A 16,230-nucleotide genomic window follows, 5' to 3' on the forward strand; every position below is an offset into this window, starting at 1 on the left:
AGACTCTTGTTTTGGGAATATGGAGAGAAATGGAGATGCTTTTCACAATCCTAATCTTTAATCATCTTAGCCCTTGCTGGTGCCCCATGTGCCACAGACCTTAATCCAGGGGCGGATTGTAGTGGTGAGAAGTTGAAGAAGCCAGAACTGGAAAATCCTGCCTATGTGGTCTTTCCTGGCTTAGCTATTATATTGAAAAGTTGCTTAATGACTTTAGGTTTTTCAAATAGAGAAGTACGTACGTACCTCAGATGGGAACTTGACAACTTAAAACTTTAAGCTTCCCTTTCCTTAGATGGAAAGTATTAGCATTTATATCTGTCATTTTGTTGCTTAAAAAGCTAAGGACAACCACCTTTAAAAAAACACCATACTAATTTTAAGAGAGTTCAAGAAAGCGCTTTGTAAAGAAATTTCCAGGCAGTTGTATGTTTTAAATTTTGCCTAGGTGTATGATCATTGAAAACTAAACTTGATTTTACTAGATAGTTAATTGAGCCACAAATGATAGGATTCTGTTTTATAAATTTGGAGTGATCTCAATATTAATAACATGAAAATAATAAAGTGGAATAGACAAAACGATTTTTAGGAGTCTTAGAAATTAAAAATGTGAATGTGAATAATGAAAGGCATGCGCCACACTGAGTTTCTGCTCTGCCTCATGAAATAGTGAACTGTCTTTAGACAATCACAGTATATGTTCATTCTTAGAATGGCTGAAAATAGCAGTGTTTCTCCTTTATTTTATGCATGTAAATGCTTTCCAGGGATCAGAGATACTTTTAAGCTTGAGAAATGAAACTTGAGCTCTTTCCAAATTAAATGAAATAGTGGGCACCAAATCCTTGGCTCAGAGCGGAGGCCATGGTGGTGTCTAAGACACTTGTGATTCTAAGAATCGCTTCTCTAAGCCTCTTCTTCCCCGGCTCTCTTTTTCTTGTATGAGTGTGGCGGCCATCTCCACACATCCAAAGTGAGGTTAGGTTGTGTTTCATCCCTTCTGCCCTCTAGATCTTAGGGTTTCAGAAGCTTCTGGAATTGTGTCTACAGCTCTGACAGCAACGTGCTTAATCTGAGGATGACAACAGGTTTTCCTGTTAGGCACAGACAGAGAGACTGGACTTGACCCTCTTGTGCCAAGGGTTTATTTGTCTGGGATCTGTTGTCTTGAAGTCTCAGTGAGGAGCTTCCTATGGTTCTGTAGATGCAGGTGTGAAAGAAGGTGGCAGGCGGAGGCTGGATCACAGTGGTTTTTATGTGACCTTTTGTATTTGTAGCCTGGGATAAAAAGATTCCTCTGTTTTTTGAGGGGAATCTTAAGATAGTATTAAAACCAGTTCTATTTCTTGAGGAGAGTATGCCCAAACTGTAGGTCAATTTAGCATCACTTCATGGGCTTCTGCTTTGTTTTTGCTTGTTTAGATTCACCGACGTTAATTTCAGTAACCTTCATGATGCAAGAGAAAGTTTAAAATCCCTTCCATGTGCCTCCTTAACTACCGTTTCCCAGGAGAAGCCAGTTCTGACCATGTGGAAGGAGTGTTTCTGATAACATACATACTCAAAAGGGTCTTTATGGCTCATAACTTCTCACAGAGTGAGCTGCTGCTTACTTTTAGAACTGACTACTTTGGACATCTTCCCACATTGCCTTTCTTCTCTGTGGCTCTGCAGTGTTCTCTGGTGTGGAGGTGCGTTTCTGTAGCTATTTCCTCCTGACGCACGCTCGGGTCTCGATTCTCTGTACTTGCACATCATGCTGCTTGAGCCGTCAGAGTTGGGATCTAGTCTTTCCCTAGAGTTTCCACTCTGTAGCTTGCTGGAAGCATGACTCTTTGCCCCAAATGCTTGCTGGATTTCCATTCTAAACCTTGTCATTTGATCTTGAGAAAGCCCAGATCTGGATTATAAAGGACTAATACGTCGTTTGCAGTTTTAGGATAAGAGCAGCTGTTGAGAGCATTTCTACCTGTTACCCATGAACCGACACCATCTAGCTTGGGTGGGTGTTAGCTGCTTTGTTGGTAATCTCATACGGCCGGGCTCTGCCTTACAGAGCTTTCAGAGATCCGACCGGCAAAAAAAAAAAAAAAAAAAAAAGGATTGTTCGAGCTGCTTAAGCAAGGCAGAAAAATCGATTACAGTATATTTTGAAAACATATATGTGCTTTTTTTTCTTGATTATAGAATGTTTGTATTCCATCATTTCCAGCCTAGCACATTGAAGCCATAGAAAAACAAATGCCAGTTCCTCAGGTTGTCAGAGCGGTAGGGGTCCTTATGGTGTTCCTGTCCTCCTGTGATCTCCAGTCACTACTTAGTAACTACAGTGACCTATTTTTGTTGTGAGTCCTGCCCATACCTTGGGGCTTAGCATCCGCTGGTTGAAGCTGCTACCATTGTTTCGGAGTTCTAAGCTAGAATTGCCTAGCTGAGCAAAATCTTTCCTTTTAGACGTGTATCTCTTGTTTGAGGATTTCATTTTAAATTGATAAAGCAGTAAATTTTTAAAAGAAGGGTGATAACCTTGATAGCAATTTGGAGAAGAATTTACCCTTTCTCCGCTAATACGGTTTCATGTATTTTAAGTAATAACTCGTTGATTTTGGTATCCTGCTGTGATACCATAGCCATGATTTTTGATTTGCTTTTGTTAAAAATCTCTCATGCCCGTCGTGAGCAACTGTTTGAGCCACTGTACATGACTGCCACCTTTCATGTTGAAGTGGCTCTATGATCGGTAACGAGATTTTCAGTGCGCATTAGTGAAGATGGTCATAACCCTTCATCTTCAGAGTGACTTGTTACCGGCAAGTCTCTCAAGGACACACCGCCTTTTCCTTCACCGTGGTGTTTTTGTACTGTTTCTGTGTTTGCCTGTTCCGTGCCCGGTATTTTTCAAGACTGTTGCTGTATATACTCACATGTCATGTGCCCACATCCAAAAAACATTTGGATCTTAAAAGTAAAAAGATGGGAAAATCAGGCCAAAATACAGAAAGATGAAACAGTAATTCACTTATGACAAAAAATGTCCTATAAAATAGGCATGCGCTTTGAATTATATACTACACGAAGTTATAAATCTCATTTTTCTTTCATGCTAAGATTATAAGCTATGTGAAAGTTTCTTGACAGTATAAAAAATGTACCCAGTTGAAAGACATTTGTAATAACTTACTAAACATAAAATCAGTTTTCTGATATTTCTTTTATTTATGGAATTTAAGCAGTTTGTTTTTATTAGTGAATTAAAATGCTATCATATGCTTAAAATATATATTCTTTTCAACACCTGGTTCCCCTCTTCTCTTTCAGTCTGTGATCAAAACGGGGCGACTGTTGATCAGCCACGAGGCGCCCTTGACAGGCGGCTTTGCCTCTGAGATCAGCTCCACGGTCCAGGTAGAGTAATGCCCGCTGATTTTTATGTTTGTGTGGTTGTGCGTATCTGTTCCAGAAGAATGACTGCTTATCGAAGAATGCCACAGTATGAGCTGTTGGAAAGTCTCATTTCCCAGTGAGACTGTACTAGCTTTCCGTTAATGGTGTAATTATATCCTGAAAGAAGAAAATTCAGATTAATCAAAGTGGAAAAATCCTTTATGGAAGAAGAAAAACTGCAGATGAATTTAATAAAATAAGTTGCATTTGCTGCATTATCAGGAAAAGGAAATTCTTTTTCATATCGACCTAATCATCCCTTGTAATAAAACCTAATGTTGTTATGCATTAGATTAGTTATGAAATTCATCTTAAAAATGAATAGTACTCACCCTTAAATCTGTCAAAATATCTAATTTCAAAAACTATTTATCAGCTTAATTAGAAATAAAAGGGTGGGATGTTATTAGAAGTACTTGAGAAGTGAATTAAACACTTTCATTTTTAAAATGTTCACTTCAGATACTGCGTAACAGGGGGAAAAGCCCCACACACTTCACTTTGAGGAGAAGATTTTATTTGAAATTGTTTATTCATATGTGTATAATACATATGTACAATATGAAGGACTTATATTTTTCCTTATTTTTAAATTTAAAAAGTAAGTTATCAAAATATAAACTACGTGCATTTTAAACTCAGAATATCAATACAGTCTATAAATGTTTTTCTTCTATTTTCTGACATCAGGGTTCTTTAATTATTAAGATACATCTTCGCAGACAGGGCGTGAGTCTGGGGTTAACAGTTTCATAGAAGTTACAGTAAAACAATAATGCTGTGAGCTGAGTTTTACATTTTTAACCAGCAAATGAATTTTTCTAATAAAATAGTTTATGTGCTAGTTAGTAAAATTACATAGTCTTTTTTTTATAATACTGTGGAAATATATTTAAACAAAATATTTAAAAACCAAATCCAAGTAATAATTATATCCAATGAAAATTAAGCTGTCCTGTCATCTCGAGGTACTGACACAGTTGAGAAAAGTGAATTTTTGTCAATGTTTTGCATTCCTTTTACTTACTATCGTTTCTGTGTCTTGAGTCCTTGTCCGTGTTACGCTGCATGCTAATTATTGAATAGCATAATGGACCAACTCTTTTTAAAATGAGGCTGTAGGGATAATCACTGTAATGCTAAGGTGTTATTTCAAGCCAGAGGCGGAATTGGCAAAGGACACTGGGTTTTCTGACTCCTGATAATCGGGAGTGTAATGAAGCCTATGGGAGGGAATGATTGCTGCTGATAGGAGCTTTGACAGCTCTGGCCTGCTTAGGCCACTGCTTGGGTAATAAGCTCACTGCCTATACCAAGTATCATTTGCATGTAATTATACAAGGGACTCTAGCAGAAGGAAGTTGAACTTGGGATTGTGTCTTTTTGTAAACATTTCTTCCTCTGAGTCTGCTCTAAAATGTGGTCTCTGTTGGTACGCTGCTGACTGAGTGTAATGCAGTTTTCAGACTGGAATGGACTTCGAAAGATGATCTAATCTGCTGTCTCTTGATTTTGAATACTATGTGGACTCATGTTTATGGAAAAATGACTTTCCAGCCGCAGGAGTACATTAGGAAACCCTCATCTCAGAAACACTGGGTTAAGAGTTTAAACACTGCCGTTGCAGCTTGCCAGCACCAGAAATCACGTGAGAGCGTCACAGTTCGGTCCTGAAGCTGTGAGATGATTTATGGCGGTAAAAGTTGACAGGGAGATTACCCACTGTGTAATCATATTTGTACCATAACTCGGATGCACCAAAGCGAGGCCGCTTGCGCCACGCCCCGACTCTCCCAGCTTGACTGTTTGTAGCTCCCTCCGTGTTCACAGGCACCTGAAACTTAGAGCCTCTTCTTACCAGATGTGCATTTGCCACTAAACTGCTGTGACTGATAGGCTTATAAAGACGGGAAAGGTCTTGAAGCTAGTCCAGGGATTTTGGATCAATGATCAGAGAATACATACCCCATCATTTCTGAGCGGCCAACAGCCCCAAGAGGAACATAAGAAATTGTGAATTCATTATAGAATTGTCTGTTTCTAGAAAGAAATTGTTCAATGAGTGAACTCCAAGGTGAATTAGGTAATGCTGTAACATTTGTAGTAGATTTGCATCTAACTAGAATTTTTTTTATCTTAATTCGTTTTATTTGTCTAAACACAGAATGCAGAAAATGAATTTATGCAGATCTTATGAATGTGTTTGCCTTTTATTGCCTTTCTCTATTGATAAAGAAGGAAGCGAGAGATGTGGGCTTTTTCCTTTTTTTAGTAGTAATGGTTGAGAATAAGCTGAAGTCGTTTCAGCAGTTGTTTTTCGTGTGTGTGCAGTTACAGCAGGTGGGGCTCACAGCGTCCTGTCAGTGAAACCTGGATTAGGTTACTGGTGCCAGGGGTTCTTGTTTTAAATGGAGTCACTGAAGTGACTTACAGCTGCTTTCGCCACTCGCAGTGATCCATACTTCTACATTTCTTTTCGATGCTTGGACCTTGTAAGGTTAGCAAGGATGAAACCGGGTTATAGTATTGAAAGTCGGCCTTCTGGGCAGAAGAGGAAAACGTTTTCATTCTCTTTGGGGGAGGAAGCTTGAAACTGTAAATGAGTGTGGACCCTGAATTTTATCACTCACTCCTTGCTAAAATATCTGGTTCTCGTTGTATCAAACAATCTTAAATTTTCTATGGAATTTTAAGTAAAAATGTTGCACCCCACACGTTATTATGTGGAACATACGTGGTAGGGTTTTTAGAAACCCATGGTTAATTCTTTAAAGTGCTTAGGAAAATAATTATCATATAGTAAAACTACTGTTTTTAAATACAAAAAAAAATTGAAAACGTTTGAAAGCCTAAAAATGTTTTATTTATATTTCAACCTATTATCCATAGTCAAAATTAAAAAAAAAACTGAAAAATTTTCCCCCTCTCAAGTAGCTTTTTAAGTTTTATAATTGATATTATTAGCTGGAAGCATCAGACTTTATTAAAAAAATTTAATCTCTGACAGAAGAACACCTTGACAACATGGTATTGTTATTAGCATGGCTATAGAAAGTTTGTTTTTACTTATAGAAATAAAATATAGAAGAATGAATACAAAATATAGTCATAATTTATTTAACTTTAATTTCCTGCAGATGCCCCTTTTCATCAGACAAGATGTTTACAGCCCATATCTGCAATCTCTCATAGCTGGTGCTTCTTTCTCATAAAGCCCCACTTATTATTATTATTACTATTAACATGATTATAAATAGTCTTACTGTGAACTAATGCTAAATTCACCAGAGAAATGACTACTTTATGATCAGTATATAGAAATCATTCAGATTTATTAGTAGTGTCTTCTAAGATTTCCGTGTTTTAAAGAATGCTGATAAGAGTAACGGAAAACATTTAATCAAACATTTAATCAAATCAATATTGGGTTTATTTTAGAAGTTACGTGGGAGGCAGAGCAAGCTGAGGCCTGGTACCCTTGGGAGAGATGTTGTGTTCTTCCTCCAAAGCGCCGCCGTCTCTCCTCATCTAACTTTACGTTCCCATCTGCTCTTACTTTGGGGTGTGCAAACTTGTTTGCCCTGTCCTCTCATTTGACACGTGATGAATCTTGAAGTCCTTGAGGACTTAAAGGGATAAATTTGAACTCTGCTGTGTGGAAAAAAATATGCAAAGACGATAGATTTCAGGGAATTCAGTGGCCTTTTCTTTGGGTTCCTGGGCCAGGATTTCACTGTTTTCAGAAAAAGAGTTTTGTATGGTGTTTGCGTTCCTCGGCACCATACTCACAGATTTCCAAAAACATGTTCACTGTGCAGCACCCATTAGCTTCCTCCGTTTTAATCTCTCCCAAATTAATTTGTGCTGTATATTTGAGAATCCAGTCTCCAAGTCAGTAATTACGTATTTAAATGTTAAGACCGACCAGCAGAGGCATTTTCACGGCTCTAGATACGTAGCGTGATTCCTGCGAACATTTTAGAAACCAACCTTCATTATTAGCTTCCCGCACAGTCTCGTAATGACAAGTCTCCGACTCTGATATAATGGTGTGATAATAAAAAAATAGGGTTTTCTTTTTCTTTTTTAAATCCCCCTTCTGGATTCAATACTCAATAAGAGCGCCAAAAGTTTCAGGGATTGTGGTTGGCTTAAAGGTTTCCTTCTTTTTTTCTTTCTTTTTTTCTTTCTTTCTTTTTTCAACACATGGAAGCAATAACTCTGAACTAGAGAGGCCAGTTGGAGACGATGGTAACTTTCCATACCATTGTTGTATCCTCTCTGTGCGGTCTTCAAGCTGAGGATAGGAATCGAGAAGTCGCTCATACATACGCAGAGTTTGTAAGGGGATTGGGTCCTGATAGTTTGAGCCTGTGTGAATTATTGTGCAAAAGGAGAGTCTCATAGTGTTTAACAGAAGGAAGTTTGCTTTTCTTACTGTTCTGTGTTCCAAAGACTGATTTGCTTTTTCTGTATAAACCCGTTGCTACCAAGTTATAAATATTGTATTTTAGTGTGTCAGGTTATGAGAAGAGGACAAATCCTAAATAATTTTGAGATTTTTGCCTATAATATCTATCTATCTATCTATCTATCTATCTATCTATCTATCTATCTATCTATCCATCTATCTATCATCTATCTATCTGTCAATCATCTATCATCTATCTATATATGTGAGTTATATATAATATAATGTATATTATATATAATAGTAAATATATCTATCATGTTGATCAATTAAGAGTCATCAGGATACTAATGTGATGAATAATTTCCTACAACTTTGTTATCTTAATTTAAAAAAGTTTTTATCAGCGATATATAATTTGCTAGCTACAGATGAAGCAGGCATCATGGGAAATGTGCCTTTTGGCTAAAACATGGGAGCTAGGGCCTCCTGAGAGCTGGTCAGCAGGAGTGTCTGACTGTGAGCCGGGCGTTGTAAAGAGCAGTTTTGCCCAGAAGCCTGTTGAGTATTTCTTGTGAGCAGCTTCTGTGGCCACAGACAGTGCTCATATCCTAGTGGTCTCAGCTTGTGCTGCGGATGGGAGTGCCCATGGGCATCTGGGGTGAAGGCCTTTGTTCTCCCTCCATGTTCCGTGTACTGTCTCCACCACCTGCCTTCTCTCTGCTCACTCTGTATTTTCAGAGGGGTGGAGGTTAGTAGTTTGCATGGCTGTTCTGGAAACCTTTAACTCTGCCCGGCTGCTGTGCTGTAGACAGAAAGTTCCTTTTTCTTGCCAACTTTTGAGATGATACGAATAATAAATGATAATAAATGATTTATGTGGAAGGACGTAAACAAGGAACAGTGAGAATAGAGAGTAATGATCATCTGTCAGCTTATGGAAATGAGCATTCCCAGGTGTGAACAGGAAGCGTTCACACCCGAAGCTTTTTGGGGATGTTTTACTTCTTTGGCTCTAAACTCTCACCCCTTATCACATTCAAGTCTTTAATTTCCAAAACATCACTTTGTCTACCCTCTGCTTGAAAACCTCTAAGGATGCTCTTTTAATGCAGCAGCAAATTGCTTATGCAAGGCCTTGGTTGCCTAAAACAGTGGTCCAGTCAGGGTTCTTGCACCTTTGCGTGAAGCCCGTGTGCTGGTTACACTGACCATTTCTTCAGCCGTAGTTCATCCCTGTGTTTTTGTTTTTTTTTTTCACTCAGTATTTTAGGCAATGTCTTATACAAGCATTTGGTATGAGAAGTGGAGTCCTTGCTTTAGGCACTCTGAGTTTATTAAAAGGAATGGATGATAAACTGTGACCATTAGGAATATAATACAACACAGTCAAACAGAGCACTGTGGGACTGTACAATCTTTGACAAAGGAATTGATACGTAGCCAGAGGATGGACATGAGCCTAGAATGAAAATGAATTCAAGCTGGGTAGAAAGGGGTATAGTTCTAGGCATAAGCACGGTTTTGACATGGTTAGAATACTGCATAAAAGGCTGTAGTCTGAGTCAAGATTGACAAGTAGGGATTAGAACCCAAAGAATCTTGAATGAAATATTACAGAATTTACCTCTGTATGGAAGAAATTCCATAGCCGAGCTGGCTTCCCTTGGTATGACTTCTAAGTTTCCAATAAATATGCATAAAAGAGACTTTATAGGACTCTTGACAAATAAGTTGTAAGTAATCCTTGCTGTTAGCATTTCAATAATTAAAATCATATAATTAAAGGATTTTAAGCAGAGGACTAACAGATAGATTTTCTTGTTAGAAAGAGTAGGCTAAGAGGTTTATTAAAATACTATCTCCATAATTTAATTGAGGGATTTGAGGATCTTCAACAACTAAGAGGTAGGGTTGGCAAGCAATGTGGCTTTTAGAGAATAGGAGAATGAATTTGAGAGAAAGACTTGATTCATGAGAAAGGTATGAGGCAAGGACTGAAGTGGTTGATGGAGTGTCTGGGAGGCAAAAGAAAACACACACTAGGCTTTATTAATATACACATGGCTTCATGGAGATAAGAATATCATTGGGAAAAGTGAGCATTGTGAATGAAGTCTTGAAAACATGGGCAGATTACTGTTTCAATGTCGAGAGACATGAAGCACATCACTTCCTCTTGTCTATGGTTTCTACCATTCTGCTTAGATTTAAGCCATGTTTCTTAAATATATAAATATAATAATCATAATAATACCTTCAAGGCTCAGTAGTATCATGTTGAGGATTTTATTACAGGATACAGCCATAATTATTTCACTTTAGGATTAAAATGTATTGTAAATCTCATTGCAGTTTTTGAGTCAAGCTTTGTCAAAGGTATTCACATAGGGGGAAGATAGCATATTATGACTAGGTACAGTTTGTGATTTTAGGCATTCTCTGGAAGACTAGAGCATTCTGTGTGGATAAGGAGGGGTTACTGGGGCTAGAAATGGGTTTAATCATTACTATGAGGGTGTTTGCTTAGCAGAGAACACCTTTTTCTTGGTTTGAATGCTCCCCGGCAGCCTCCCTGACTTCTCTGCCTTCTCCCCTTTCTTGCCAGCTCATGGAGTCAAACTTCTAATATCTCTCAGATCTGTCTTCCTCTTGTATTCCCCCAATAAATTCAAAATGAGCCCAGAGACTGCAAAGTTTAAAAGAAAAACGTGGAAAATAGCAGTCAGCAAGGTGAACATTTTCTAAGAAAATGCAAATAACTTAACGTGTTTCTCCTGTTCAGTATACTGTTAAGTGTAATTCTATCCTAAGGAGCCTTTATTATGGTGGGGCCTACCCCTTTTAGTCCTAGTATCTACCGGGCTTTATGTTAAGGGCGTGTTGTGTTTTGTCAAAGGCTATTTTTTTTCTGCATCAGTTGTGACAGTATTGTGACACATGTGCTTGGTTCCATGTGCGTTGTATATTATTTTGACCAGTTTGGATATGTGGAACCATCTGTCTATCCTTGGACTGAAGTCAATTTGATCCTAGTTTGTGATATTTGTAATATGCTGTTGAGTTGAGTTTATAGGAGTCAAGCTTCCTGAGTTCAAGAAAGGACCTCTTGTTCCCCTTGGAAGCCAGGTCCCAGAGCCCTGTAGGTCATTAAGCAAAAACTCAGTGTTGTTTAAATGAGTTGTTTGTGTCCTAGTATCACTCTTGATTTATTTGAGGGCGAGCACAATTCTTGCTGTTCTTGTTGTTGGAAGGACCGATAGGCAAACTGCTTGCTTATTTTCACATCACCACTCCGTAGAACAACAAAAACCAATCATTGTAGCTTGTGTTTGTAAACCGGGAAGTAGGGAGTAGCTGTGACCTTCTGTGTTGTGTGCTCACCTGTGACCTTGTCACAGAGGGGTTTTGTTTGTTTTTGTTTTAAAATAAACCAGAGGTACTTTTCTTCTCTTTCCCTATTGAGTCTATGAAAGAGATTTGTATTCACATGTTGACCAGTGAAGTTTCATAGGCTAGTAAAATCAGTTATCTGAAGGAAGCCAGTCTTCCGTTTCATTCCATATGATAGCTTGTGTGAATTAGTTTTTGTAAATAGTTCCTTTAACACCCAGAGTTACGTTTTTCACTTAGTGCTATAATCCTTAATCTACTTGTATCCTTGAAGAACATGACAAATGGTGTAAAAGATTTCTGTGTGGGCTAACTTCTTTGCTGTTGTGAACGAAATAATAAAGAGAAGTAAGGTCGAATAGAAGCAGTGGAGAGCTTTACTCTGGCCCATGGCTCTAGAGCAGTGGTCCTCAACGTTCCCAGTGCTGCTGCCCCTTTATACCGTTCCTCATTTGTGCTGACCCCTGCCATAAAATCATTTTGTTGCAGCTTCCTATCATTTTGTTACTGTTAAGAATCATAATGTAACTGTGTGACCACGAAGGGGTTGCATCCCGCAAGTTGAGAGCCAGTGTTTTAGAGCATTCGGCTTATGGTTTACTTGGTCCCAAGTAGTTCGGTAGGACATCATGGCGGCAGGAAGGAATGAGGGAGACCCTCCATGTGACGCAGGCCAGAACACTGAGCGGGGGAAAAGGGAAAAGCTGATGCTCTGGGTTTTTTTTTTTTTTTTTTTTTCTTCTTTTTCTCATTTTACTTTGTCCAAGCTCCAGTCAAGTAGATAGCGCGGCTCACCATTGACCTTCCAAGCACAGTTAACCTGTGTGTGTTCCCTCAGATATGCGTGGGTATGTCTCAATATCTCTCAGTTGATTCTCAACTAAACCAAATTGGCACTTGGCATTCACCAGCATAATTTTACCTCCTTATTTGGTATGGAATAATATCTTACGTTTTTCTATTAATATATATTATATTATCATTATAATATAATTATACTATATGTAATGTACATGTATATTTATATATTAAGTATAAAATATCACTTACAATATTTCCAAATAAGTAAAGGAGTTGGCTTAGCACTTGTTGCTCTAACAGAAGATTGGGGTTTGGTTCCAAGCACTCATATGATGCCGCCTCATAACCATCTATTACTCTAATTCCAGGATGCCTTTGTCTGACCTCTGTTGACACCAGGCATGTATGTTGTGGAATACATGTAGGTAGATAACACGCTCATTTATATAAAACAAAATTTAAAAAATTTCAACCACAGTAAGTTCATGTAAAATTTTATAACTGTTAAACATCAGAGGGTGTTTTATGCGTGGTCACCTTGCACAACTTGTTAGGCTAAATGAGGCAGCATGGTAAATTCTCCAAGATAGGCTAGGCACGGGTTGTCAGCCTGACAGGCATACTTCTTGTTTAGACTCACTATGCTTTCTGAGGAAACAGCTAATTGTCTCAGTTTGTCATGCCTCTTAAGTAGGCAGCAATATTTGTAATTTTGGAAGATCATTTAGCTTGGTTCTTTAGTATAATTCAATTTAAAGCTCAAATTAGTCCATGTATGTTTACAAGGGCCATCCTCTCCTTTCATGAGTGAGTTCATGGTCACAAGAAATATGGTTATGTTTAGAGATTAATTACTGCTAATGAATTCCCTGCTAAACTGTGAACAGTTAAATTAGTGCTTATTGCAAAGAACCCAAACAAACAAAAAAACAGACAGCAGTTGAAAATGAAGACTATAAACAGAAATCAAATGGTTTATTATTGTTTTGATTTTCAGGATTAATGCCAATCTTCCAAGTGCTATTTTAATTTGCAGAGATGTCTGGAAAATTTCATTTGATTAAGAAGTGTTGAATGTTTTGATTATTCTTTTTCAAAATAGGAAGATTTGGTTCTATTTCATTATCCATTTTGAGAGTCCTGCCTTTCTGACTTAAGTCCTTTGGGGAAATCAGGTACCAATATTAACTATTTAAAGTAGTTTTGTGTCCTAGATGGCATAAGATACCTATTTGTTTTCATCAAAATTGCTAGCTGAAAGTTGTAATGACATGGCTCAGTAGGCAAAGGCACTTGCCATGCACATCTGGTGACCTGATCATGATCTGAGAACCTGCCAAGGGAAAGAGAGAACTGACGTCATATAGCTTGTCTCTCACCTCTGCATGGTAGCTGTGATACACCCATGTCCCTTCCCTCACACATGGTAATACATTTAATTTTTTTTAAAGAAAAATGAAGTTAAAATATCTAACTAAAATATCAACAGTTTTTGAAGGCTATAGATATCTTTATGTGTGACTCACATGTTCAAACCCATGTCTGAAGCATCCCTAGCTGTAACTAGGCCACTTTTTGAAACAGGCCATGGCTACTCATGAGTTTGATAGGGTGGGATTGCCCTCAGCCCGGTATTTCTTTCCTGGATCAATTTTAAATCTCCAGCCGATGGTTTTGATAGTACAAAACACATACTTTGAAACAGGCCCGTGGTGTTTTGGTCCTTCCTGAGCTGGCTTCAACTTTCCTATTGTATTGTCCTTAAATCATTTTTTCTCCTTTGTTCTCATACTCTTTACTTTTGATATGAATACCTTTAGTCAGCAGTCAGAGAAACTGAAATGAAGCTTTGTCTTTCATCTCATCTCATCTCATTTCTTGACAATCTCCTGCCTCAGCACTTGACCTCCAAATTTATACTCCATATATTTTTACCCATGTACTTTCCTGGGCATAGGTTCCTAACTTAAGTATACATAGCAGACCATCTTGAATGTATTTTGTGACTAATAATTCTAATATCACATAATCCTATATATTTTTATTAAAACCACCTTTCATGCAGTAGATCCAAAATCAGTTGAAGTACAGTAAAATAGGTACGACACATACGTTGATAAACTACTGTGGAATGTTGAATGTGATGGAGTATTTAATTACGTGGGTAGCTAGTAACTTAAAGCAGTGTTTGTTTCAGCAAGACCTGAATTGTTCAGTAAAATAGGACCCACATTGACCGGTGTTTAAACTGGGTCCTGGGAGCCGCAACAACACAGGTGTTGGCTGCGTTCTGCCATTGAAAGATGCCACACGGCCATCCCCTGGGCTGTTCAGAGAGCCCTTCTCTTCTCTTGGTTTTCCTTCCTCTTTTCCTGTCTTCTTGCCTCTGCAGAGCCCTCTTTCGCTTCTGCCTTTCACGACAGTTTCTCCATCCTTAGCAAACATGCAGATCTTTGTAGAAAACACACAGTTCCTCCGTCGCCGTAAGCAGACTCGGCGTTCTCGAGGAGTAAATTCTTAAAGAGAACTTTCTGTGCCCCAGCAGGTGAGAGATAGAAGTCCCTGTGGCACTGGATCGAAGCTGGGATGGATTCAGGCAAGCCCTTCTCTTGATCCAAGGTGGTGTTTACATAAAGTAGTATGAGAACGCCATTCGAAGAGTGCTTAAAAAGTTAATGTTCTGTCAGTAATTGCACTTTGTATGTTAAGGTAGGGTGATTCTCCCCACATCACATCTCACCATGAAGAACGTAAAGAGCCAGCTCTTTGTTGGTGATTTTTTTTTTTCCAAAAGGCATTCTTGAGAAGGGGGATACATGACTGCTTGTCTGTGCTGTTAATTTTCTATGAGGAGGTCATGGCTAGTAGTAGATTAGCTGTTGTTAGAGAATGATTCTCTAAAGCTAAACACATAATGAAGAGAGACATTATACCCAAACTATGTAATGGGGGTGGGGGATTCAGGATAGGAGGCCATAAACACTTTAAAATAAGTTCTCATGAGAACAAGCTAAATACAAACATGCTCTTTGGTACACTGTCCTTTAAGAAAAGCCCTCAATTTGAAATGCTGGTTGTGCATGCCTGGGTGCATTCGTGGGTTAAAACCCTCATGGTGTAATTGCATCTAGAGACACCATCACAGATACACTTTGAGCTGTGCTTTCCTATCAAACAGTTTTTAATTCCTGGGGAGTTGAATATGAAAATTAACTCAGGAGGCAGAGGAAGGCGGATCTCTAGGTTTGCGACCAGGCCAGCCTGATCTATGGCGTTCCAGAGTAGTTAGAACTATACAGAGAAGCCTTGTCTCAAAAAAAAAAAAAAATCAGAAGGAGGAGGACAAGGGAAAAAAAAGAGGAGGAGGAGAAGGAGGAGGAGAAGGAGGCAGTGGGAAGAAGAAGAGGAGGAGGAGGAGGCTTAACTACCACATTTATCTTTTTGAGATTTGCAGTACTTCAAGCATGGTTTTGCAATTTTTGTGTTGGTTTTCATGACCCTTTAGTTTTGGTGTGCCGGACAGCAGCTGCTTTGTGTCCTAAAGTCCCTTTATGTGAAAGAGAAACACTTACTCAGATGCACAGTGACAGTGCAGTTCATGCTTCTGTGTCAGGGAGGTGAGCTGGAGGCAGTAGAGAATCTGTTCCTGCTGTTTCCCTCATGGTCCCGGCACTGAAAATGCTGTTAACTCTTCAGGAAGCTCCTGGATTTTTATGTATCTGCCTGACCAGAAGTGGGGACACAGAGGACCTGATCGGTTATAATAATGGTGTAATAATGTGATTGGTTATAATAAGGGAACAAGGGTGATCCTTCATTTTCCAGCCTGGAACAGAAACACAAACCAGGATTCACCTCTGCATAGGGTTGTACTTATCCCCTTAATGGGGGCTAAAACCACTTGATGGAAGATGCTGCCAGGTAGCACTAAGTAGCGATGCCTGTAAATTACATTTCGGTCTCTTAGTACCCTAGAACCCGAGGCACGTGACCAATAACATAAATTCGGTCTCAGTGGCTGCTTCTTTTAAATGTGACGTAGAAAAAAATTGCAGCAAAATCTGATCCTGGAAACGAACCTCTGCTCTTCCAGGTCCATATGCTTAGCGCAGACTCTTAGGGAGTCACTGAGTGACTCGTCTGTTGTAATGGAAGCTAAGTGATCCTTCACAGTTTCA

At 38.7% G+C, this 16,230-nt stretch overlaps 1 protein-coding gene across 1 annotated transcript in view; it reads left to right on the forward strand.

Annotated features, from left to right (window-relative positions):
• The window catches only part of Bckdhb (branched chain keto acid dehydrogenase E1 subunit beta), a 182,523-nt gene that overhangs the window by 118,526 nt on the left and 47,767 nt on the right, over positions 1–16,230 (forward strand). Inside the window, exon 9 of the mRNA NM_019267.1 lies at positions 3,322–3,408. Coding sequence (NP_062140.1) covers positions 3,322–3,408 — 87 coding nt within the window. The remainder of the gene's footprint in view (positions 1–3,321; positions 3,409–16,230) is intronic.

Source organism: Rattus norvegicus, chromosome 8 (assembly GCF_036323735.1).
Source record: "Rattus norvegicus strain BN/NHsdMcwi chromosome 8, GRCr8, whole genome shotgun sequence".
Classification (NCBI taxonomy): Eukaryota; Metazoa; Chordata; class Mammalia; order Rodentia; family Muridae; genus Rattus; species Rattus norvegicus.